This window comes from Eptesicus fuscus, chromosome 3 (assembly GCF_027574615.1).
Source record: "Eptesicus fuscus isolate TK198812 chromosome 3, DD_ASM_mEF_20220401, whole genome shotgun sequence".
NCBI lineage: Eukaryota > Metazoa > Chordata > Mammalia > Chiroptera > Vespertilionidae > Eptesicus > Eptesicus fuscus.
This window is the reverse complement of record NC_072475.1, coordinates 51,755,149-51,781,839: the sequence shown is the minus strand read 5'-3', so window position 1 is coordinate 51,781,839 and position 26,691 is coordinate 51,755,149. Positions and strand designations below refer to the sequence as shown.

The window sequence follows — 26,691 nt, the reverse complement described above, 5'->3', positions numbered from 1 at the left end:
AGTAATCAAAATTAAGGTACTCACTTTATGGCTTTTATGTGTTCATTAAGACTTATATGGTAAAGGCCTGAGCATATTTTTTATATTTTAGACTCAGATTCACCTGATAGCATAGTTATTACTATACAATTGAAGTAACTAAATTTATTATCTTCCTAGCAATTCTTGGTTTTAATGACTGCTTCAAGACACTTTCCATCTCTGTATCTCTTTCCCCTCTTTCTCTACAATGACTGACTATGGCTTTGTTGTCCTAAGGGGTCTGTCTGATCCCTTGGAAATAGTGTGTAGGAGTTGGGGGAAAAAATAATATTGCTCTTCAGTTCTGATAGCAGTGGGCTTCCAAGACCTTTGTCAGCTTCTCCTGTAAGCTAGTATTTTCTTCTCTTGAACCTATCCTTTACAGTGCTGCGCTTCTTTTTTTCTCATGGCTGAGAAGTTGTCTGTCTTCTCTTTACATCTTGTAAAGATTATATTCTTACTACCTTGCTTATCTTTTAGTTTTGTGTAATCTTGCTTTTGTAATTCATTCTTTCTTTCCTGTGGTACTATTCTAGTATTCTTCAACAGATCACTGGTCACTCCTAGGTTGTTCGAAAAAATATTTATTGAGCTCCTGCTCTGTATGTAGCACTGTGGCAGGCGCTACTAGTGAATGACTCAAAGATTGAGAATGGTCCTGGGGCTTGGTGCTCAGTTGGTTGGAACGTTGTCTCGCGCACCAAAAGGTGGTAGGCTTGATTCCAGGTCAGGGCATATACCTAGATTGCAGGTTCTATCCTCCCTCAGGCCAAGTACAAGAGGCACCGATTGATGTTTCTCTCTCATGTCAATGTTTCTCTCTCTCTCCCCTCCTCCTTCCCTCACTCTCAAAACAATAAAAACATATCCTCAGGTGAGGGTTAAAATAAAAAAGATTGAGAATGTATTTGGTTTTAAAAATTGTGGGTGAGAATGTTCTGACTGTTTAGTATATACGTGCTTGCATTATTTAAGGCTTCCTTTGATAAGTATGTCCTGATTTTATTATTTTTAAACTCTTAAGAGTAAAGACCATACATTATCTTCATTTTGTCCAGTCCAATGATAGAGGGACTATAGTAGATTTTCAATAAGCACTTGTTGGTTAATCCATTTATGTTTTAATTTTAATGTGTTTTCAATATTTTGAAAATTAGGTGACAACATGTTGACTGCTGTCTCTGTGGCCAGAGACTGTGGAATGATACTACCTCAGGATAAAGTTATTATTGCTGAAGCATTACCTCCAAAGGATGGAAAAGTTGCCAAAATAAACTGGCATTATGCAGACACTCTAACACAGTGCAGTAATTCATCAGCAATTGACTCAGAGGTAATGTCAAGATGAATTTTTCTCTTTGAAGCTTGTGTGTTTTAATTTAGTTTGAAAAACTAAAATGTGCATTAAAATTTAACAAAACAAAAAGTTAAACAGAAACAGAAGCCTGGGCTTCTGATTCATTAGGCCGAGCAATCTCAGTGCTTTAAATTTTGATAGTTAGACAAACTTGAGAAGCACACTTTTAAAGTATAAGAATCCCAAAGATTTATCCTATTTTAAAAGTAGTGATAAATGGTGCAAGTAGGCCAAAATATTCAGTTAATGGATCATTTCAAATTGAAGCTGATAATTTAGCCTTCCTTATGGTTTTTTTGTGTGTGTGTGTGTGGTTTTTTTTTTAATAAACATATAGATAGGTTTGTCCCCTTAAAATTGACTTTCCCTTTACTTTCAATAAATGTTAAACTTTCAATGTCTTGTGTAAAATATCAAATGAAAAAATTTAGTTTTGGATCAGATATATTTAAAATAGGATAGTGTTACTTGGTTTGGTTTCCTAAATATTATTTTGAATGTTGTACACACAGGCAATTCCAATTAAATCAGTCCATGATAGCTTAGAGGATCTTCAGGTGTCTCGTTATCATTTTGCAATGAATGGAAAATCATTTTCAGTGATACTGGAGCATTTTCAAGACCTTGTTCCAAAGGTTAGTGATTTGGGTTTATGTGTGTGTTCACATAAATACATTGTAAACAGTATTTTAAAGAAATTCATATTTTTTCCAGTTGATGTTGCATGGCACTGTGTTTGCTCGTATGGCACCTGATCAGAAGACACAATTAGTAGAAGCATTGCAAAATGTAGAGTAAGTATTGGGGTGTGTGTGTTGTTGTTTTTTTGTTTTGTTTTGTTTTTAGTGAATTGTAGTTCATTTTCAAACCCAGAAAAGTAACTAATATTTCATGTATATAATATTATCCCCTGTGAGGTAGGTAGGCGATAACTTTAAGTGTCTATTTAAAAGAGGCTTATGTGCTCATGTAGGCTCTTGCAGCTAAAGTACAATATCTACAGTTTCTTTTCCAGGTCATACGTATGAGGTAGAGTTCGTTCATCTCAGTTTGATGGAAGTGACTTTATAGTTTAGGTAAATAAATGTGTTTTAAGTTTTTAAGGGAGAACTCTATACTGATAGCCTTAAAAGTCAGTGTGCTAAAGGCTTTACAAGCCCAAGTACTTTGCTCTAAAGATTAGGAAATTGAGATATTAAAATGATAAATTGATTTGTCCATCTTGTGAGAGAAATAGGACAATACCCAGGTTATCTGACATGCAGGATGTTGCAAAGCAACATGCTTGTGATCATTGTAATGAAAAGATTCCTTTGTTTCACTGGGGTTATTTTGGTTTATTAGCTCTCTGTAATATTATATTAGAGAAATCTTAAGTATTGTGTCTTTTAGGAAATTAATCAAAATCTTAACATAATTTTTGTTCCCCAGTTACTTTGTTGGGATGTGTGGTGATGGTGCAAATGATTGTGGTGTAAGTATAATTTTTGTAATTTATAATTCTTTCTCTAGCCCAGGGGTGGGGAACGTCTGGCACGCAGGTCATATAAGGCCTGCAAAACCATTGGGTCTGGCCCTGCCAAAGCATTAGGGGTGAGTTAATGAAATGTTTGGCCAAATAGAGCAGGCTAATTTTTAAGTTGATAATTTTGCATGGCCCTCAAATGATGTTATAAATATCAAAATGGCCCTTGACAGAGAAAAGGTTCCCCATCCCTGCTAGCCTAAGTCATATTGACAAAATGTTACCAGTTTTCTTTTTCTAACTTTTAGGCTCTAAAGAGGGCACATGGAGGCATTTCTTTATCAGAGCTTGAGGCTTCAGTGGCATCTCCCTTTACCTCCAAAACTCCTAGTATTTCCTGTGTGCCAAACCTCATCAGGTAGGACAAATTGAAAATTTCCTGTTGTCTCTTTGTAGCTTGCTTTAATAATATGGGGGGAAAATTCTCACAGAAAGTAATATGAATTTGTTTTTATGGTTTTTTGGTATATTTGATCTGTTATTTATTAGCAACAGATTGATGGTTACTCCTCATCTCTTCCAGTTCTGCTTTGGCTTAGTTCTTTGGGTAGAAGTGTGCTTTATTGTAGCGTTTGAATGCTAATATTCATCTGTCAAGATATAATTGTGGTTTGGAGGAGGAGTTTGAAATGCCTTTATTCACATGCCAACATTTGTTTTCACAGGGAAGGCCGTGCTGCTTTAATGACTTCCTTCTGTGTGTTTAAATTTATGGCTTTGTACAGCATTATACAATACTTCAGTGTTACTCTACTGTACTCCGTGAGTACTAATATTGCTTACAGAGTTAGCACTTAGTGTTAAGACATTTAAATTAAGATATGAGCATATGTGTTTGATTTTGAATGCATGCATTAATTATAGAATTTACATAAGTAGCAGTTATAAACTTTTCTTTCGTTTTACTATGTTTTGTGTAGCAGATTAAAAAATCTCAATCTGGATAGCATTTTCCTTAAGGCTGACAGCTGTGGTTGAACCTTGTGAATAAAAGATGATTGTATACTTTTTTGCCTTGAGCACAGATTGGACATCTTTTTTAGAATCCTTCTAAATGCTAAATAAGCTGTGACATATTTCAGAATTGTAGTTAATTTTGCTGTACATTTACAGGAAAAGGCCGGAATGAGAAAAGGTGTTTCATCAATAGTTGTAGGATATTTTGAATTTGGAGAAAAACCTTAAACAGTGGTGTACATAAGTACTCTATCAGATTTTATCCTAGAAGTGGTATCACTTTAGATATATCTCTAAGTGAACATCGGTGACATCCCAAGGAGTCTTTGTGAAACTATACTTTTTTATCATTTGTAGAAAGTATCAGGAGGGATGTTGTTAGATATTAAGGAAGCTTCAAGATACTAATTTTCAAGAATATTGAATATTGTGAGTAAAAGTTTGTGTTTTCTTTTTGCCAAAAACACTTTTAAAATATTTTTATTGAATGAATTGTTAGGAGATGCCTTTTATACTAATGTATTAAATTGAATGTTTGCAAATATGTTGTATTTCACTGATTCAAAAGGCAAATGTTTTTTACTTTTCAAGCAGGTCCAAGTGTCATTTAGTAGTAATCATTGGGGGCGGGGGAAGGGGACTAAAACCAGAGGAAAGTGGTAATTGTTCTTGAAAACTAAATATGTTTTAAAAAATTACTTCTGTAGGTCTTAAGTAACCTAGGAGACTTCCAGTTTCTCTTCATTGATCTGGCAATCATTTTGGTAGTGGTATTTACAAGTGAGTATTTTGTTAGTGATTTCAAAGCCTATGAAATTCTAGTGACTTGTTAAACTTTGGTAAATTTACATTGACAGTTGTAACACTGCATACCTCTCCAGATTTCCTGTTAATATTGCCTTTTATTACCAGTTGCTTATGTTTTGTCCCATTTATTTTATTCTCTCTCCACTCTTTTTTGAAATATTTGAGAATAAGTTAGTATTACCATGCCCCTTTGCCTCTGAATATTTTAGTATATATTGCGTAAAAACAAAGCCATTCTCTTATACTGTATAATTAAACACAGTTGTAAAGATCAGGAAATTTAGCATTGATAAAATAGTATCTAATCCACAGCAGGTGTTCAGGTTTTGTCATATGTCCCAACAATGCCCTTTTATAATCATATTTTTTAAAATATGTTTTTATTGATTTCAGAGAGGAAGGGAGAGGGAGAGACAGATAGAAACATCAATGATGAGAGAGAATCATTGATCGGCTGCTCCCTGCACACCCCACACTGGGATTGAGTCCATAACCCAGGCATGTGCCCTTGACTGGAATCTAACCCGGGACCCTTCAGTCTGCAGGCTGATGCTCTATCCACTGAGCAACCAGCTATGGCCCAACAATGTCCTTTTATACCTATCTTTTTTCCTAGTCCCCTAGCCTAGGTCTAATCAGGGCTCACAAACTTCATGTAATTATCATGTCTCTTTAGTCTTCTTTAATCAGGAATATTACATCAGCCTTTTTTTGGGTCTCTTGATATTGATATTTATGAAAGAAGATATACCAGTTATGGCTTTGTGCAGTATATTCTAGTTAGACTCAGGCTATAAATTCTTTTTAAAAAAATATATATTTTATTGATTTTTTTACAGAGAGGAAGGGAGAGCGATAGAGTGTTAGAAACATCGATCAGCTGCCTCCTGCATACCTTCTACTGGGGATGTGCCTGCAACCAAGGTACATGCCCTTGACCAGAATCGAACCCGGGACCTTTCAGTCTGAAGGCTGACGCTCTATCCACTGAGCCAAACCGGTTAGGACTAGGCTATAAATTCTTGGTGGGAATATCACATACAGGTTGCTCTGTCTTTCTAGGTATCCTATCTTAATAAAAGAGTAATATGCAAATTGACCATCACTCCAACACACAAGATGGATGCTCCCATGTGGACACAAGATGGCCAGCAGGGGAGGGCTGTTGGGAGGGACCAGGCCACCAGAGGAGGGCAGTTGTGAGCGATCAGGCCAGCAGGGGAGGGTAGTTGGGAGGCACCAGGCCTGCAGGGAAGGGCAGTTGTGAGCGATCAGGCCAGCAGGGGAGGGCAGTTGGGAGGGACCAGGCCTGCAAGGGAGGGCAGTTGGGGGCGATCAAGCCTGCAAGGGAGGGCAGTTAGGGGTGACCAGGCCGGCAGAGGAGGGAAGTTGGAGGCGACCGGGCCTGCAGGGAAGGGCAGTTGGGGGTGACCAGGCCTGCAGGGGAGGGCAGTTGGGGGTGACCAGGCCTGCAGGGGAGGGAAGTTAGGGGCAAATAGGCTGGCAGGGGAGCAGTTAGGCATCAATCAGGCTGGCAGGGGAGTATTTAGGGGGTGATCAGGCTGGCAGGCAGAAGCGGTTAGGGGCAATCAGGAAGGCAGGCAGGCGAGCAGTTGGGAGCCAGCAGTCCTGGATTGTGAGAGGGATGTCCAATTGCGGGGTCCCAGATTGGAGAGGGTGCAGGCTGGGCTGAGGGACACCCCCCCCCCCCCCGCCGTGCACGAATTTCATGCACCGGGCTTCTAGTATCATAAAGAGACACAAGATATCAGTTTGTCCCAGTATTGGTAATGTTCACATCTAAATAAATAATAATGTCCCTAGCCAGTTTGGCTCAGTGGATAGAGCATTGGTCCATGGACTGAAGGGTCCTGGGTCCAATTCCGGTCAAGGTCATGTACCTGGGTTGCAGGCTTGATCCCCGGCCCTGGTTGGGGTGCATGCAGGAGGCAACCAATCGATGTGTCTTTCTCACATTGATGTTTCTCTCTCTCTGTCTCTCCACCTCCCACTCTCCCTAAAAAAAAAAAAAAATCAATAGAAACATATCCTTGGGTGAGGAGGATTAACAACAACAAAAATAATAATAAAAAAATAAATAGTAATGGTAATAGGATCTTGACTCATTTAATCAAATAAAAAATGTAGTTCATACTGGCAGGCAAGCAGGCAATGAATGAATGAATATGTAAATGAATAAATGAAATGATGGACTTAAATCATGGAAAGAACCTTCCCTGTTTTATTGACAATTTAGGCCAAATAATTCTTTGTTGTTGGGGATTATTCTGTGCATTGTAGGATGCTTACCAGCATCTCTGGCCTCTACCCAACTAGGTGCCTGTAACACTCTTCCAGTTGTGACAACCAAAAATACCTCTAGACTTTGTCAAATGTTCCCTGAGGGGCAAAATCATGTTGGTTGAGAATGACTTATTTAGACCATTTTTTAATTTTTTATTAAATTTATTTGGATGAATTGGTTAATAAAATTATAGGTTTCAGGTGTGCAGTTCTATCATAATACATCATAGACAGTCTGTAATGGATGCTAAAAATTAGTGAATGAGCCCTGGCAGGGTGGTTCAGTTGATTGGAACGTTGTCCTGTACACCACAAATGGTTGTGGGTTCCATCCCAATCAGGACACATACAGGAGGTGACCGATCAAGGCCTGCCCCCCCCCCCTCTCTCTCTCTCTCTCTCTCTCTCAAAATAACCAAAAAAAAACTAGTGAATGAAATTTGATGAGGGACCAGGAGTTTTACATAGTCTCATTATACACATTATTTATGAACAAAGAAAAGAGAGACTTAACAGTAGAGAAACTCAGTGGATAACACCTTAATAAACAATCAAAGCCCTTTTTTATGTTACTGTTTTGTTTATTTTGCTTCAAACCTTTGTTAATGTCTTATGAGGAAGAAATTGTATTATTTTAATTGTAGTTGACAAAAAGAATTTTTTTAAGTTTCTAAATGAATTTGATTATGCATTTTATAGAGACAAATTGATTGAGCAACAAACCTTTCATCTTTTTCTTCTAATGTAGTGAGTTTAAATCCTGCCTGGAAGGAACTTGTGGCACAGAGACCACCTTCAGGTCTCATATCGGGGGCCCTTCTCTTCTCCGTTTTGTCTCAGATCATCATCAGCATTGGATTTCAGTCTTTGGGGTTTTTTTGGGTCAAGCAGCAACCTTGGTATGAAATATGGCATCCACATTCAGAGTAAGTTGGTTAGTCCATTTAGAAGTCTGTGCAAAGTGTGTGTAACATTCATGTATGTAAAAATAAGTCTAAAATTTTATATAAAAACTAGAGGCCTGGTACATGGATTCATGCACCGGTGGGGCCCCTTGGCGTGGCCTGAGGGTATTGGGCCGAAACTGACCATCCAACACCGCCTGCTGCTCCTGCCTACCACTCCTGCTCATCCCGGCCCACTGCACCTGCCACTGTTTGGTAAGCTCGCTGCCGCTCCGCTGCAGTCTCTGGGCTGCAGTGGCCAGCTGCGAGCCCCATGTCTGGTGCTCTTCAGTGAGCTGAGTGGCACTCCCACTGTGGGAGCACACTGACCACCAGGGGGCAGCTCCTGTGTTGAGCGTCTGCCCCCTGGTGGTCAGTGCATGTCATAGCGACCGGTCAATCAGTCAACCAGTCGCTTAGGTTTTTATTTTTTATTTTTTATTTTTTTATTTTTATTTTATTTTTTAAAAATATATTTTATTGATTTTCCACAGAGAGGAAGGGAGAGGGATAGAAAGTTAGAAACATCGATGAGAGAGAAACATCGATCAGCTGCCTCCTGCACACCCCCTACTGGGGATGTGCCCACAACCAAGGTACATGCCCTTGACCGGAATCGAACCCAGGACCCTTCAGTCCGCAGGCCGATGCTCTATCCACTGAGCCAAACCGGTTTCGGCAGGTTTTTATATATATATAGATTTTTGCATGCAGCTTAATTAAACACTTAAATAATTTATATCATGACTTCATATCATGATAATTTCTTCTGTATGTAGGAAGACAGTCTGGCAAGATCTTAATAATCACTACCAAAATGGGGACGTTGGACCAGTTTCTTAATTTGCTACTGAGCTTTGCTTTCCTTATCTGTAAAATTAGAAAGTTGAAATTAATTATTTGGGCCTCTTCTAAACTCAGAATGTTTAATGTGCTTCTAACTTTTCTAACCCCATTTTAGGAAATAGCATTTTAAAAGCTAAATTCTTTTTTTTTTAAAGTATTATTTGTTTATGGTTAGAGTGTTCTGCAGTTCACAAATCATGACAACATTATTTTAATTAATTAAACATAAAAGCTATTCACTAAGGTAATTTTGTAGATTTAAATTTTCAGATGCACATATTTATTTTGCTTGATTGAGGGAGATTACTTGTCTTTAAAGTTTTAGAAACATAATATTACTGTTTGCTTATCTATATATATAAAAGCCTAATACACTAAGTGTCTGGCTTGCACTGACCACCAGGGAACAGATGCTCCTACTGGTAGGTTAGCTCACTGCTGGGGTCTGGCCGATTGGGACTGGACAAGATGGGTTGGACTTGCCCTGGAGCCCTCTCATGGTCCCTCCCCTGGCCCTGATCATGCACCGGTGGGGTCCCTTGGCCTGGCCTGCGCCCTCTTGCAATCCAGGACCCCTCTGGGAATGTTGGAGAGCCAGTTTCGGCCTGATTTCCTCAGTCCAGGCTGAGGGGATCCGTGCACCGGGCCTCTAGTGTGTACATATAAACACTGCATATGAAAAGGAATAGATGGGGTTGTTCTCAAGAATCCAGATTTGTAGCAGGTTTTTTAAAAAATATATTTTATTGATTTCTTACAGAGAGGAAGGAAGAGGGATAGAGTTAGAAACATCGATGAGAGAGAAACATCAAATGTAGCAGATTTTGTTACTATTTAACAATGCTTATTATAGCTGATGTTTTAGTGATAGATATTGGGGACTTTTTATACTAAGTTCTGTCTTTGTTTGCCAGTCCTGCTCACCTGGAAGTAGAGATGAGAGAGCCATAGCTGGAGAATATTGAGGGCCACATCAGTGACAAGTGCTATGTTGGACATATACACACCCCATCATACTCATTTCCCACAGTAACCCTTTGAATGAGCAGGTGGTGTCCACACTTGCAGGTCAGGATATGGGCTCAGAAATTAAATAATATTTCTTTAGTGATAGCTAAAAAATGGTAGAGCTAAGGTCAAACCAAAGGTCATTTTACCTTTACTATGCTAAAATTACTTCCCAAATTTAAAAAGTGAGAGGGGTTTATTAAGTAATGAAGTTTCTTCTAATTTTTTAACTGATTGGAATGTGACTAAATTGAAAAAACCCTTAATGTTCTTCTACTTGTTTTATATATCTTAACCTTAATATTGTTGGGTCTTTTGCTATATACCTTATTTCTTTTTATTTTATGGTAGTCAAGGCAAGTAAGGTAGAATTGGTTTCTTTTGTGCAATTGGTATTGTGTTTAGTAACATAAAATTTTTTTTTGTATGTTTTAGTGCTTGTAATACAACAGGAAGTCTATATGGGAATTTCTCACATTTGTACAATGAAACCGAAGATGATCCACATAATATACAAAATTATGAAAATACCACAGTGTTTTTTATCTCCAGTTTTCAGTACCTCATAGTGGCAATTGCCTTTTCCAAAGGAAAACCTTTCAGGCAACCTTGCTATAAGAATTGTAAGTTTGGTATTTACTGTGATTCCCATACTGCTTACCTTCTTTAAAAATAATGTAAGAAGAGTAGAGTTAAAATTGTCTTTTCAAAGTAAAAGAGATATCCATAAATAGAATAAACCTAGTGATCTAGATATTTATTGTCTGTTTTATTCTCCTGGTATCTGCCACCCTAAGTTTAAAATTAAAACCACCAGTTCTGAATATTCCTTGTTTTCACAACTGATTACTTCTGGCTGAAACTTTTATTTTTACAACCCATTGTAGGGAATGTCAATTAGAAGCAGGAACAGGGGGTATTGTACTTTCCTTCTGAGTGGTCTGCACAACACAGTTGTCTGTTCTTCATTTTGACGTGGGTATAGTCAGTGTTCACATGGATTCTTCTGTCACCTTTGCATCCTGCAGAAGGGGCCAGTAGAATGGAGACTTGTGCCTTGTAAACTTTTCTTCCATAGCATTAAAAATTTGTTTGTTTATTTTTTATTTGCTTTATTGGGGTGACATGGGTGAATAAAACCATACAGGTTTCAAATGTACAAATCTATAACACATCATCTGCATACTGCATCATCTGCTCTCCACCCAAAGTCACATCTTTCTGCCATAAGATTTGTGGGCTTTTTTACTCTATGTAAGGTTTTGTTTTTGAGTCAAAAAAAGGGACTATGAAGTAAATCCTTCATGGTGCCTTACTTTGGTGTCATATTCTATCAAAAGGATCTGGAGTCATTAACAAATCTGTGATGCCATAAACTGGGACATCTACACTAATAAAAGAGAAACTACAAATTGACCATCAACTCCACTACGCCCACCAGCCAATCATAGAAGAAAAAGATGGCAGCCGCCCAGCTGCTCCAGGCGCGGAGTAGCCGGGCGGGGCATGACGCCTGCTATGAGAGGGAAGTGGGGGGCGGGCGAAGGGCTACAGGAGCAGCACTCCGGCCGCAGCAAAGACAAAGACTGCAGACTCCGGAGTCTGCAGTGAAGACGGCAGACTCTGGCTGGAGTCTGCAGCAAAGGTGGCAGACTCCGGCCGGAGCAAAGGCCTGGGTCCCAGGTGCTGGAGGAAAACGGGTGCTGGAAGCCAAGGGAAGGAAGGTCTATTGCACGAATCTCTTCGTGCAACGGGCCTCTAGTATTTAATAATAACTTGAGTTACATATTACATTGCATTTTAAGTACTTAAATCTACTCTCTCCTATGGGTTCCTTATTATATCCCCATTTTCTAGTTAAAATAATTTGATGCTGAATGACTTGTTAGTGTTTACATAGCTTTGTGGCAGAATGTAAAACAATCTAAATCTTTAACTTAAGGAACATTCTCCCCTGGCCCTTAATCTCCACACAACACAGAATTTGTTTTAATAGCTGTCTTCTGGTGAAGAGTATTACTTCGATAGGATTACTAAGAAAGTTACAAGGCCAGGAGAAACCAGGGGCTGAGAGCATAGTCCACTGAAAACTCTTACCTCTCTAAAATGAATACCTGATTTTTCCATTCTTCGTTGAAATCATCTTGGTCTTTTCATTTGGGTGGATATATAAATCTGCCAGCCACCCACCTCCCCTGTCAAATTCCTTTGATGAGTGCCTCTTTTTCTCCCCTGGCTAAGCAGAGGAAAGATTCAATTATTTATTTTCTCCTTCACCTGGAGATCTTGGCAGAGTTTTAGAGGTGTGATCAAAGGCGGTTGCTCCAGGAGAAAGACATGAAAATTTGAGAAGCAGTGTTGAGGTGGATGTAAAAAGTTTCTGAACCTGAGTAAATTTTTTCTTCTTGCAACATGCCAGGAATTAGATTGCAGATCTATTTTTGCTTATTGTTTGTGAAAATGCAATAGGATTTAAAAAACGTTTAATATGGGCTTTTACTTTATTGAAACAAAACTTCTGTCTCCACATTTTTCTTTGGCATTTGTAGTCTGACATTTCTTTTTGTCCTTTTTCAGGTTTTTATTTTTTAGTTTGTGTGTTTGTGTACTTCCAACTGGCATTTTTTAAGCACTTTTTCTTTAACAGACTCTAATAACTTACCTATACTAATAAAAGGGTAATGTGCAAATTGGTCAGGATACCCTCACGCGATGACTGAACAGCAGGCTGTGTGGGGCAACCAGGCCAGCGGGGGGGGGGGGCAGTGAGGGGCGACCAAACATCCGAACAGCAGGCTGCATGGGGTGACCAGGCCGGCAGGGGGGTGGCAGTGAGGGGCAACTAGGCCAGCTGGGGGGGCAGTGTAGGGCGACCAGGCCGGTAGGGGGGGGCAGTGGGGGGTGATCAGGCAGGTGGGGGGGCAGTTAGGGGCGATCAGGCCGGCAGGTAGAGGCCGTTAGGGGTGATCAGGCTGGCGGGAGGGGGGGCAGTTAGTGGCGATCAGGCAGGTGAGCGGTTAGGAGCCACCAGTCCCGGATTGTGAGAGGGATGTCTGACTGCCAGATCAGGCCTAAACCGGCAGTTGGACATCCCCCAAGGGATCCCAGATTGGAGAGGGTGAAGGCTGGGCTGAGCGCCCCCCCCACCCCCACCACGTGCACAAATTTTATGCACCGGGCCTCTAGTGTATTATAAAACATATATATATATATATAAAACAGAATATTCTGAAAGCTTCATGGTAAAATTTTGGTTATATATGGTCCTAGTAAAGTTTTGAGTTTGAAGCTGACCTCAAGTAGGAACTTGTAAATAAATATTCAGACCAAAGAAGAAAAGGATAAAAGGTTGAGGGCTATCAATGTAGTTGGGAAATTTCTGAGCCTCTCTTATGGCTCATTATGTAAGCACACAGTTAAGAAGAGGGCCATGAGCAGAAAGTTTTATTTTTGAAGTTAGGAAAGTGATACAAAGTACTACTAGGTGGGATTTACTATTCCTAGCTATCACAGCAAGCCATAGAGGTAACCCACATTTAACAATAAATCAGCTTACTTTTTAGGTTTTAACTATCATTTTCTGTGGAAATATTTTCACAGAAGAAGTCAATGAAATAGTGGTACTCACCTAGCAGAAATATACTTACCGTATTTTCCGGCGTATAAGACGACTTTTTAACCCAGGAAAATCTTCTCAAAAGTCAGGGGTCGTCTTATACGCCCAGTCGTCTTATACGCCGGAAAATACGGTTCTTAGAATGCCTCTATTTAGGATTATAACATACTTAATACTGAGAATAAATGTTATTCAGCATTTTTACTAGTACAATCAACAATAATTGTCATTGCATACATGTTTAAATGATGATCTCGTTTTGCCATAAATAGTCCAGTCTCTTATTTGTGAGTTATGACTGCTTAATTATCTTACAAAGTAGCTGTTTATCTGGGAGAAATATAAATTTTCATAAAGGTCTGTCTCAGTTTTTTAAATGCTGTTTATTTTTACATCACATAAATGAATACTTTGGTCCTAAATAATGTATTATACTCTAGGAAGTAATATAGAGCATACTTTATATACTTAATCAACCTAAATAGCAACATTCATTATTCACAACCAAATTTAGAATTAACAGGATTGACAAGTGTACCAGTTATTATATGTCTTTTTATATAAAGTAACTTTCTAATTGTTTTACTTTCTTTTTCAGATCTTTTTGTTTTGTCTGTGATTATTTTGTATGTTTTCATATTATTCATCATGTTGCATCCAGTTGCCCCTATTGACCAGGCTCTTCAGGTAAGGCTTAATTTAAGCACATCAATTATTACTGGTTGCCTGAGGAGTGTTAGTATCTGGGACAGTAACAGAAAAGGACATACTAGTATTACATGAAATTTACACCGCCAAATGAGACTTCTGGATGTTTGCTATGGCTTAAAATCTGTGCCTCTACTCTTATGTTACTGGGGAAAGAGACTAAACTGTCTACATTTCTTTTTTCCAGGACTGCTTTTTTCTGAAATTTCTAAGATACAGTTCTGTTAACCCAAAGATAACCTATAAAGAATAAAAACATAATTAAAACAGCAGCTTTTATTGACTCTATTTGCTATTTTATTTTTCTTTCCTGTTTCTTCACTTTGCATTCCATTTCTACAAACAGATGTCTCTTACCAACATACTTATTGAATAGTCTGCACACACTGCTGCTTCTTCACTATTAATTGAGTTCTCCATACTTAGATAAAGGGAGAGGGAAAGAGAGAGAGAAATATCAATGGTGAGAGAGAATCATTGATCAGCTGCTTCATGCACGCCACCTACTAGGGCATGTGCCCTTGACTGGAATCGAACCCGGAACCCTTCAGTCCACAGGCCAATGCTCTATCATCTGAGCCAAACCATCTAGGACTCTCCATACTTTTTTTATTAAAAACTTTATGTGTGATGAAATACTTTGTTTTATACAAAAGAATATGCACACATTTAATTTGTTAAGCATAATAGTAACAAAATAACACCCATGAGTCCATTATCAAACCTAAAAGTAGCATCATCAAGACAGTAAGGTTGTCTTGAGAGAACCACTATTCTAATTTTTTACTTTATTGTGTTGCTTTTTATTATACACTTGTCATATAAGCATGAAGTCATAAAAGATAGTTTTGCTTACTTTTGAACTTTATGAAAATGGTATCTTGCTATCTGTATTTTTCTGTGACTTGCTTTTTCCCGTTAGCATCATTTCTGAGATTCATGCATTTCATTTTCACTGCTATATAGTATTCCACTATAAGATTATACTATAATTCATTTATCCATTGTTCATCAGTACATAATTGGGTAATTTTCTTTTTCTGTGAGCACTTACTATTTAGCTTTCTCAGTTATGCCAAATTGTTTTCCAAAGTGATTGTACCAGTTTATACTTTCATCAGTGTATGAGAATCCATTGTTACACATCATTGCCAACCAACACTTGTCTAGTGGATGTAAAAGTGTTATATCATGATGGTTTTAATTTGCAAATTATTAATTTTAAATTACTAATGAGGTTGAGCACTTTTCGTATGTTTGTTGACCCTTTTTATTTACTTTGTGAAATGCCTATTCATGTTTTTACCCATTTTTTTCCTATTAGGATGTTGTCTTGTTCTTATTTTTAGAAGTTCCTAATGTGCTTGGCTATATATGTGATAAATAACTTGGGCATGTGCCCTTGACTGGAATCGAACCCAGGACCCTTCAGTCTGCAGGCTGACACTCTATCCACTGAGCCAAACTGGCTAGGGCCTTCCTGAAGGTTTTAATACAAGTTTTTGTTAGATTTATTTCTGGGGTATTATCATTTTTGTTCTTCTGATAAATATGCTTAAAATTACATTTTCTAATTCTTTTATGCTGGTATAAACAGTACAGTTGTCTTGTATATTCATCTCATATCCAGCAGCCTTGTCAAAGTTTATTCTAAAAATTTTTAGATTCTCTAGGCTTTTCTGTTTTAGATAGTCATCATCTATAAATAATGACAATTGTTTTGTTTCTGACATTTCAGTACTTAGCTTTGTATGTATTTTTCATGTCCATTAACCTTATTAATGTTGCTTGTAATGGTACTGATATGCTGTAATGACCCTGACTCTAAAAGGAGTGCTCTTAATATTTTATCATTGGATATATATACCCTTAGCCTAGTGCTCACAGCTGAGCTTTAGACCTGAATCTACTCCATTGACATACTGAATATTATCTGCATAGTTCACCCATCAACATTTTTAAACTAAGCTCATCATTTTTTTCTTCAGCTCTGCTTTGTCTCCATTTCTTGGTACCACCGTTTACCCAAGTCAGAAGTGTGTATTTGTGTCCTTGTCTATTTCTTTTCTTTTTATAGCCAGTCTGTTGATAGATTCTCTCAGTTTTCTTATTCTGAATCTTTCTCTTTTCATTTCAACCCCTTTTCATTTCAACCCCTAAAAGAAAACTATTGTTTCCTCTATTCACAGCACTTTTGACACCAAATGTTTGGGGGTGGTTCCACACCAACCATTTCTCCAACTCTCTGGACACCAACTGGTCATCTTGCATTTCAGTTCTGACACTAACCACCTGGAGATAGTGAGGGTTAAGGGCTCAGTCGCACAAGACTATACCACAACTTCAGACACCAGTTGTAAGTCCCAGCTTGTCACCTGTACTTCTGAACCACCAGCTATAAATTGGTTCCTGCAAACCCCTTTTCAGGTTTGATAATTTGCTTTATCAGCTCAAAGAACTTAGGGGAACACTTATGTTTACTAGTTTATTATAAAGAATATAATAAAGGTACAAATGATCAGCCAGATGAAGTTATGTAGGCCAGGGTCTTCTGGAAGGACCCAGAGTACAGAGCTTCTGTCCCTGTGGAGCTGGAATGTACCACTCTCATCACATGGATGTCTTTAAAACCTCTAGTTTAGGTTTCTTTTGTTTTTAAAGGAGGCTTCTTCACTAGGCATGATCATTATTAATTCAATCTCCAGGCCCTTTTTCCTTCCTGAAGGATGAGGAAGTGGAGCTGAAAGTTCCAAGCTTCTAATCATGGCTTAGTCTTTCTGGTGGGCAACTCCCATCCTGAAGCTATTCAGGAGCCCACCCAGAGTAGCCTCATTAGAACAAAAAGCATTCCAGGGGAGTTAGAAGTTCTGTATGACACTCTGTATCACTTCCATCACTCAGGAAATTATAAGAGTTTTAAGAGCTAAGTGTCATGAACCAGGGACAGAGACCAAATATACATTTCTTATCATGCCCACCACTTTAATTCAAGCTACTGTCACCTTTTGTCAGGATCACAATAGCAGTCTTCACCCCTCAAATCCTTAAATGTTTTTATAAAATATTAGATCATATCACTCCTCGGCACCTAGCACAATATCTTGGATATTCACTCAGTGAATATTTGCTGACTAAAGGATGAATGTGTAAATGCGTTTTTTTCTTTTCTTTTTTAGGCCTTAGAAATTAATTACAGATTTTAAAGTGAAAATTTAGATTGTATTTCTTAAATTGATCTGTATCGTTCTTTTATGCACTTGTCTTTATATCAGTACTAGAGGCCCAGTGCATGATCCCCTACACGCTTTTGTTTTTGATCGAGGGGGAGCTGGGTGCCTGTCTGCTGGTGCACCAGGCCTTTCGGGAGCCTCTCGGCGGAGGCTTCTGAAAGGCCTGGTGCTGGAGAAGACAGGCACCCAGCTCCCCTGCTTTTGATGGTCCGCGGCGGGACGTGAGCTCACTGCCCCAGAGGCCCCTTCTGTGCCGCAAACAGCCATGGCGCAGATGCTGAGCTCGCGCCGCCGCTGGCGACGAGCTCAGCGTCTCGCTGGCCCAATTGGCTACCCCGGCCACCCCGAGTCCCGCCCCCTGCGCCTCCCGCTGGCCCCATCGTGGGCGTAGCGGAGTGATAGTAATTTACATATTACCATTTTATTAGGTAGGATAGGTATAAAATAATATTAGATCAGTATCTGCTTCATTGTTTAAAGACAAGTTTTTATTTAAAAAATAGGGACTTATTAGCCCTAGCTGGTTTGGCTCAGTGGATAGAGCGTTGGCCTGCGGACTGAAGGGTCCCAGGTTCGATTTTGGTCAAGGGCACATGCCTGGGTTGCGGGGGGTGGGGTGGGGAGGTGGTGCAAGAGGCATCCAATCAATGATTCTCTCTCATCATTGATGTTTCTATCTCTCTCTCCCTTCCTCTCTGAAATCAATAAAATTTTTTTAAAATAGGGACTTAATAGAAATTTATGGTCTAGTAAGGCTTAAGCTATTCAATCTGAGTGATGAAGATCTGACTAAGCTCAGCCACTTTAATATTTTTTTTAACCTTAAGTTATTTACACTCTGAGTTTTATCATCTGAAAAGTGGATATATCTACCTTGTGGCGCTATTGAGGATTGAGTAGGTATTCTGTGTGAAGGTGCTTGGTACATAATAGGAATTAAATTAATCTTAAAGTTATGATGTAATGCCATAAATATAAACTATATACTACAATTTTAACCTAAAAATTTTTGTCTTGCAGATTGTGTGTGTACCATATCAATGGCGTATAACTATGCTCATCATTGTTCTTGTAAATGCCCTTGTATCTATCATGGTGGAGGTAAGCACTTCAGATAATCAAATGGCTACCTTGCTGCTTTGGGATTCTTGGTGATTTAATGGTAATGGGGGAAGAGAACAGGTAGCATTATGGAAGCCTACAAAGTTTCAGTTTCATTTTAGTTAAGTTTTTTTTAGTCTTCTGACATTTCCATTAACTGATAGTAGTCATATTAAGGGATATTACTTAGCTGTACTCATACAGATAGAAAAAAAGCAGTGAGCTAGCAAAAATTAGTGATTGGTAGAAAGGGGAGAAAATTGGTGCTCAGAATTGTCGGGGGAAGGTAGGAGGCACATCAGTAAAGAGGAAACCACCAAACTGGACGGGTTGTGGGGTGGGGGTGAGGGTGGAGATTGGTGATCAGGCGACCCATAAACTGTTGGCCAAGAAATCAGAGTGGGCTGGTACCACTGAGTCCTGTGATATTTAGTAAAATTTCCCATTTAAGGAAGAAAAGGAAGGAGGGGGACTTTCTTCATGAAAAGTCATAAATATTAATAAGAGAGTTTATTGAGAGTATAAAATAATGACAGTTATGAATTTACCCAGTCTCAGCATTGATTAGTGGAACTTGCTTTTTGATATTTGCTTTTAAGTTCCCTCTAGAGGTCTTAAGGACTCTTGATTCATTGTATAATTATTCTCCTATTAGGATTACCTTTAGATCCATTTCTATAAAAGAAACTGCTGAGTTCTCATTTGCTGTTTATTAATATAATTTTGTCTGTTCTCCAAACTATTATTATTCTCTTCTACAGTAGCAACATATGAAATGGAAAGAGATAACAGGTGTGATTTTTAAGTTAAGGGTTTCATAGGACATGATTTTGAATTAAAATTAGGTAATTTGGAAATATATACATTAATGACAATATTTCTAGACTTGGAAATTATGCTTAATTTGTTATCTTTCTAAAAGATGACTTGGTATTTAAATTTGGACCATAGTTGGCAGCATGGGCTTTATGGTACTGGTACTGACCTTTTTAAAGTGCCCAGTGGAATGTGTGTTTGCTATTGTATGGACAATAGAAAGCACAACCAAGACATTGTATTTTAAAAGCTTTTCTTTTTCTATAGGGTAAGTTCAACTTTTCACTCTTTAAAACAAATTTTTTTTTTTTAGGGAATCCTTTCATAATCCCTCATAATGTTTTACTCTTGCTCACTATCAAAAGAATTATTTGTGTTGGGTTCTGAAAATCATATTCATATATAGATACATATAGAATTAATTGTAAATATTCAATGGAAATAACTCACTGGTAAGAAAAATACTGGATTATAAGCATTTTTTAATATGGGGAGCCTGACTATTCATATAAAAGTCATGTTTTGTGGAAAATTTAGAGGTCCCATTTTATCAAGAATTTTATGATGATTTGCATTTGTCATAAAAGTCATGTTATTTTTTTTGTCTGTTTGCAATATTAACTGAAATTTTCTATATAACAATCAAATCATGTTTTTTACTAATGATTCAACATTGTGTGATCCTTTTTAAATGTGCACATTAATAAAGAATGACTTAGTCATTTTTAATTCTTAACTCACTGGAATATCTCTCAGAACTTCTGCCTTGACATGGTCCTTTGGAAAGTTGTGTTCAATCGAGACAGACAAGGAGAGTATCGCTTCACCACCACACAGCCAGCACAGGTTGGAACTCAGCACTTGCTCTCAATTCTTCATGTATACCCAGACTCTTTCAGTTGTATACTGTGCATTCTGTAGACTGATGCTCTGTTGTGTGTTGCTTCAACCTTTTTCCTTATGCCTGGCATTTCATTTCTTGTAAGGAGTCTTAGAAAATTCATGGCAAACCCTTGTTACAGGCTTCTCAGGACTTCAGAAATTTCATAAGTCTTTTTTCCATTCCAATCCTTATCTTGTGTTTATGTAAAGGTCTTGTCCCTAGTGGTGAGAGTTAGTTTTTCCATTTCTGTCTGGCTTAAATGTTATGTTTTTGGTTTTCATGAGTCCCATTAGAAGCTAAATGAGATTTATGTAAACAAAGTTATGAAATGGGAATTATTTCTAAATGGATCAGAGTCCAAAGGTCAAAACTTTCAGCAATTATTTCTCATTTATTGTTACTGTATCTTAATTTTGGGTGGCTTTTAGGTTTTTCTCAGCATATGTCTCTCATCATTGAGAAAAATTTCAGGTAGTGCTCATTTTTATACAAACCATGACAGGATTTTTTATTCTTTTGGACCTATTATATAACTTATTGCTTGAAAGATATGCAAGCACTGTGATAAAAAGAGAATGAGATATAAACCCACTTCCTGGTGTTAAGGTTTTGACCCATAGTTTTTCCATAGAAAATATAAGTTAGTCTTACTTTTAAAACGTATGCCATTGAATTACATACAGCTCTACAGTTTGTTTCTTTGTTTGGTTAATTTTCTCCTGAGGATATTTTTTCCATTGCTTTTCAGAGAGAGTGGAAGGGAGGCAGGGAGGGAGAGAAAGAAACATTGATGTGAGAGACACATCAACTGGCTGCCTCCCTCATGTCCCACTGGGGGCAGGAAGGGAACCTGTAACCCAGGTACATGTTTTTGACCAGGTACGTGGGACCCTTTGGACCTGGGGTTGATGCTCTAACCACTGAGTAACACCGGCCAGGGCTCTACAGCTTTTTGTGTATAGAGAACTTAATGATGCAAAGTCTCACCTCCTCATTATCTTACCCCTTTGTTTGTAGGTGGATGAGGTATTCTAAATATTTTACTAAAGATTTCTGTATCTAAATCTTTTACTCATCATGAGCCATGCAAGGAAACTTGTAAGAGTTCAAAAGGATTTCTTGGCATTGCTGAATTGGGCTATTCACTTATTTTTAGCTTTTTTTTTTTTTACTTAAGTAGCAACGTCCTGAGTTTTATTTGGTAATTTAGCAGACTTGATGCCTAGTGTAATACCACATGATCCTTTGATAAGAGGTCTTGGAGAGTGCTATTTATTTTTCTAAAGCTTCATGATGAGTAGTGATCTATCTATATATATAAAGGCTAATATGCACAGTGTCCCCTCGGGAGTTGGACCGGGAGACCAGGAGTTCGATCACTCACTATGATGTACGCTGACCACCAGGGGGTGGCACGGAACGAAGGAAGGCCCCCATCGGTCCTGATCACCGGCCAGGCCTAAGGACCCTACCCATGCACGAATTTCATGCACTGGGCCTCTAGTAGTTTTATAATGATGAGATGAGTTTGGAATCAGCTTCGGTTTCTTTTTCTCAAAGCAGTGTAATGCCTTAGTAGTGGGCATTAGAGACTCAATTCCTTTAGCTAACTCTCCTGTGTTTATATTTCTTTCCTTTTGATTACCTCACTACATTATTTCAGATGTTAACTTTGGCTCATATTATTAGTCCTCATATGAGATACTTGTATTGGTAAGGCTCAAGCCAAGGAAAACATTTACCGTGAGTTATCAGCTTCTCCAGGGAGATCTACGACTGACAGGAAGTAAATGCAGGTTCTGAAGAGGAGTTATACCCTGACTTAGTCAAAATTGGGTATCATAAAGCTGTAAACCATTTGAATTGGAAATCCCACTTTATTGTTCACCCAAAATCAAATGGTGGAAAATTCTATCATTTGTTACATCTCTATTTTTTAAACATTTGTTATGAAGTATCTGCCCTTATTTTTAAGAGTTTGTGCCTCTCACATGCAGTCCTACCTCTGAAGCATTTAGGGAAGAGTGAATGTAGAGAGAGTGAGTGGTCTAGAGCAGGTAGTTCTAGCATGTCCTGTGTGCTTACCAGTTCTGAGAATCATTGACTAGACAAGAATTTTAGTCTTCATTTTCTATGGTCATGATTAAGAAATTATTGGCTTTAAAAAGAGTTTTTATAACCTCTTAACACAGAATGATACACTTTCATCTTCTGACATTTGTGTGTGTAATGTGGTGTCCCCCAAGGGGACACTGTGCATATTAGCCTTTATATTTTACATGCTACCCATGAAAACATTTTCTAAAAGATGCTGCAAAGATTAAACTGGCATTGGGGTTCTAGAATGAACAGTTTGTAATGGTCTAAGAAGCAGGAGAATTTTATCTGTAGATCTTTTTGGAAGTTCTTTGTGGTTTCTCTGTTGGTCTGTGGTAACCTCTTTCCCTTTTCCGAGGGATACACGTGGTTATTTAGCCAGGGTTTCCTTTCAGGAGCCAACCAGAAACTCCAGTTGCTATGGCTCATGTGTTCTCCTGCTTCTGAGACCTATCCCTAGGTGTTCAGGGAGACCAAGTGCTCATTCTGAGTCCTGTGATGCTCCCCTCTTCGCTTTCTGGTTGCACAGTGCTTGCTTTTCTCTGCTTGCCACCGTCTTCTCTCTGGATTTATTTTTCATTCCAGCATGCCTGTAACACCTTTTATTTTCTCTACCGGTGTATTATATTGTGTTTGAGAATGTGTGTGGTATGTTTGTGCTTGCAAACTAACAAATCTATTCTTGCTTATAGTATATATTTTTGTGTATGATGTTTGGGGGAGGGGAAGACACAGGAACAAAATACGTGTCTAATTACAGTGGAGGGGGTATCCCTAGTGTTTCTTGTGACTTCATTTATTTTTCTGAATTATAATAAGTGTACCTTGCTTTTAATAGGGACATGAGGATTTTTTAAAACATACATGTTAATGTAAAAAGAATACTATTCAGCCCTGGCTGGGTGGCTCAGTTGGTTGAAGTGTTGTCCCATACACCAAACAGTTGCAAGTTCGCTCCCCCAATTGGGGTGGCACCGATTGATGTTTCTCTCTCACATCTGTATCTCTCTCGCTCTCTCAAGAAAAAAAGTCAATGCACATATCCTCTGGTGAGGATTTTAAAAAGGAAGAATACTATTCAATTGTGATTCTGTTTGCAATGAAATTGGCTTTAATTTTATTGCTTGCCTCACTTTCCGCAGATAGGGAACAGTGGATTTAGAGATGTGTATGTGTGTCTTCCATTTGAATACACTTGGCTGTGCCTTTCCTCAACTCAGCCTGCTCTGCATTGTCCTTCAACCCAGCTGGCTCATCTGGACAGACAAGGCCTATATGTTTCTGTTTTTTTGTTTTGTTTTGTTTTTTTGTTTTGTTTTGTTTTGTTTTGTTTTGTTTTGTTTTGTGTCTTTGTTTTCTTATAATCACCATTCACCATTAATCTCTTCCTGTGATCCTTTAAAAGTGCTACATGCCATAAAATAAAAAGTGACAGCTTTCAGATTGATTTAGGAACAATGGTCTTTTCTTCAACTAAACTGAAGACTTTAAACATCTTGGAAAAAAGATCCAAGTAGTGAGCCCTCACCTCAGATTAAATGTTAAGGTTTGTTGTGTACAGGCCTACCCTGGAAAGGAATTGTTGGTTATTTGGATCACCTGAAGAATCCTGTATCATCTTGTGGGCTTCTTTTAAGGTGATGGCAATAGCTCTTTTTAGCTAGATGGCTAATCAAAAATCTGTACCTCCTCTCTCCCCCCAGAATTGTAAAGTATACCTTACTTGTTACCATAGTTTTTGCCTATAAATTCTCTATAGCAGTACAGCTTACTGTGTTTTGTTGACAATGTAAGCAGACCTTTAAAAGCACTCAGTTATTATTGATAGTGGTCTCAGTGCTGCCACATGCCCACAGTTTTGGAGAAGGAAAGAGTAGTAGGTTCCTGGTGGTTGTTTCAGTAAAATAAGAGGATCTACTGAGTCCAAATGTAGAAAAGTTTAAGAGTTTTCATGCTAAATTATTTTGCTGTTCTCCATTGGCAGATGTAGAAACATGTTTCAGAACACATATGTTATAACAAATCTGCCTTTCTTGATCATGAAAATATTTTGGATGTTAACATTAAAATGCTCCTTTCAGTTATGTTATGCTTCCATTTGGTGAGATTGTTTCAATTGAGATTAGACCTAGTTGTAGATTGGGTTATGTATTAATGGCAGAATAAAACAATCTGGAATTTTATTTTGCTTTGGAGAAACAAAAGTCAAAATAATTAAAAATCGATCATTCTTTAGAGGTGAATATAATTAGTTCTTGGTATAGTTTACTTTTATTTCATTTTTAAAAAAAGATTTTATATTGATTTTAGAGAGAGGAAGGAGAAGGAGAAAAAGATAGAAGCATCGATGTGCCATAGAAACATCGATCTGCTGGCTACTACACGCCCCCTACTGGGGATTGAGTCCACAACCCAGGCATGTGCTCTGACTGGGAATGGAACCGACAACCCTTTCGGTGCACGGGACAACACCCAACCAACTGGGTTTATTTCATTTCTTTACCACAAATTTCAGTTAAGATAAATTCTGAGGGCCTCTACTGCATTTATATTTCTTTACAATAACAAGGGACTCTGCTTTCTTGTTCTTTGAGAATTATTTATCTAAGATCACAGTCATTAAAAACATCAGGATTAATCAGAAGGATTTTAATGACAGCAGAGCTTTTTATAATGAAATAATACTAAGAAATAGTACTTGCTTAATAGCTTTGTATGTACCTCTTCTTAAAGGTAGAGCACCAAGGGTAACCATCATTATAAAATAAAATTGTTTTTGTATGAATGAAAATGTGGCTTTAAAAGAAGTGAATGACATTAAACATGATCTAAGTTCTAATTTTGACCTAACAATATTTTCAAAATGTTTTGTTTTGAAGGGTAATGTTATAACAGTAACAATGATATTTTTTACACTGCTTTCTTCCAAAAATGATCTAGTACCAAAGGATAGTTTGGAATAGAAGATGAGAGTTTCCATATTGAATATTAAAAATATCTTCTCTTTTTGAATAGTTTAAAATAATTCTTGATGCAATAGATGTTTTGTGTTATCCAGATCTGCAAGTTATTTTAAAAATGTATCTATACAAAAAGAAATGGAAAAAATATATATATACACAAGAGGTTAGGTCTATAAATCTAAATAAAATAAAGTATATTACATTGATAACTAAAACATCTAACCTTTAAAAATGTTCCTAAAGAATTGAAAGCTTACTTTTTTACATGGATTTTTTTTTCATTTGTTTATGCTCAAAAGTCATTTCCTCTTATTTTTTTGTGTTGACATACTCTGCTTTAACAAACTTGTTAAAAACAAGCAGCCTTTAATCTACTGGGGTGTTCTTTTTCCTTATTTCCTAGGAGTCAGTGGATTATTGGGGGAAATGCTGCTTGTCCTGTGCCCTGGACTGTAGAAAGAAGATGCCGAAAGCAAAGTACATGTATCTGGCTCAGGAGCTCTTGGTTGACCCGGAATGGCCACCAAAACCTCAGACGACAACAGAAGCTAAAGCTTTAGTTAAAGAAAATGGATCATGTCAAATCATCACCATAACATAGCAGCGCATCAGTCTCTGTGGGATGTTAGTAGCAGTATTGAACAGAATGTAATTTAAGACTTTCTGATCCTGTGTGTCAGATGGCATCATTTCAATCTGTGTTCCTTCTGATATAGTAGCTGATTTAGGAGCTTTTTTTTTTTTAAACAAAAGAAACAAAAATAAAAGATTGGCATGCCAGCTAAATTAATAATCAATCTGTGAAGTCCTCTTTCTTCAGTAACTCTGAATATTATATTTCCACAATTTTCTTGATTGTTACCCTCAGTAATACTCTTTACTAATATATAAGGTATAGAATAAAGTTGGTATTTGGTAGGGTTTTAGACATTAGCCTTTGAGACTTAGTTTACATGTTTAAATTTATTTTCACAACTCCTCTTAGAAAAGGCCCTCGTTTAGGGCCTTGTTTAAAGGCCCTACATTTATGATTAGCCTCTAGTGAAAATAGTTAAAAAGCCTGTTGTTTTCATTTGATTCCAACATTTCTTCCAAAGAATTATATATACATACACCAGATTCCTTTGATAGTCTAGAGTTAGGAGTGAGTTTTATGGTGTTGCTTATAGAACAACTCAGGTAATTTCCACTTATAATTTTATATTTTCTGTACAAACTGCCTGGGTTTTATTTTTCTAATCAGCAAGGTGCTTCACTGTCTTCTGGAGATGTCCCTCAAAACTGTTAATGTGTTTGTGCTGTCTGGGGTCAGTAGTGTAATTTGCTTTAGTTAAATGTTGTAAACCTTTTTCATTAGGAAAAATATTATTTCTTTTGGTAATAGATGTGGATCTATCTTCCTAATATCTTTCCATTCCTGTTTTTTCCCCCTCTCAGGTTTTATATTATTTTAAATGTCTTTTATTTTCTGCTTTTTTAATTTTCTAAAGACATTATATAGTAGTGAG

At 37.7% G+C, this 26,691-nt stretch overlaps 1 protein-coding gene across 11 annotated transcripts in view; it reads left to right on the top strand.

Moving 5' to 3' along the window:
- The window catches only part of ATP13A3 (ATPase 13A3), a 96,076-nt gene extending 70,096 nt beyond the window's left edge, over nucleotides 1–25,980 (top strand). For 7 of the 11 annotated variants that reach the window (XM_054713840.1, XM_054713841.1, XM_028160721.2 and 4 more), the window contains 13 exons: nucleotides 1,179–1,354; nucleotides 1,891–2,013; nucleotides 2,093–2,172; nucleotides 2,810–2,852; nucleotides 3,152–3,261; nucleotides 3,569–3,665; nucleotides 4,568–4,640; nucleotides 7,720–7,897; nucleotides 10,205–10,392; nucleotides 13,984–14,072; nucleotides 18,344–18,424; nucleotides 19,997–20,086; nucleotides 25,587–25,980. In XM_054713840.1, the coding sequence (XP_054569815.1) occupies nucleotides 1,179–1,354; nucleotides 1,891–2,013; nucleotides 2,093–2,172; nucleotides 2,810–2,852; nucleotides 3,152–3,261; nucleotides 3,569–3,665; nucleotides 4,568–4,640; nucleotides 7,720–7,897; nucleotides 10,205–10,392; nucleotides 13,984–14,072; nucleotides 18,344–18,424; nucleotides 19,997–20,086; nucleotides 25,587–25,784 (1,526 nt within the window). In that variant the 3' untranslated portion in view covers nucleotides 25,785–25,980. Of the gene's footprint in view, nucleotides 1–1,178; nucleotides 1,355–1,890; nucleotides 2,014–2,092; nucleotides 2,173–2,809; nucleotides 2,853–3,151; nucleotides 3,262–3,568; nucleotides 3,666–4,567; nucleotides 4,641–7,719; nucleotides 7,898–10,204; nucleotides 10,393–13,983; nucleotides 14,073–16,282; nucleotides 16,521–18,343; nucleotides 18,425–19,996; nucleotides 20,087–25,586 lie in introns of those variants that run through there. The other 4 variants (XR_008555558.1, XM_028160722.2, XR_008555559.1 and 1 more) reach the window with 4 other exon arrangements.
- The last annotated feature ends 711 nt before the right edge of the window (nucleotides 25,981–26,691 follow it).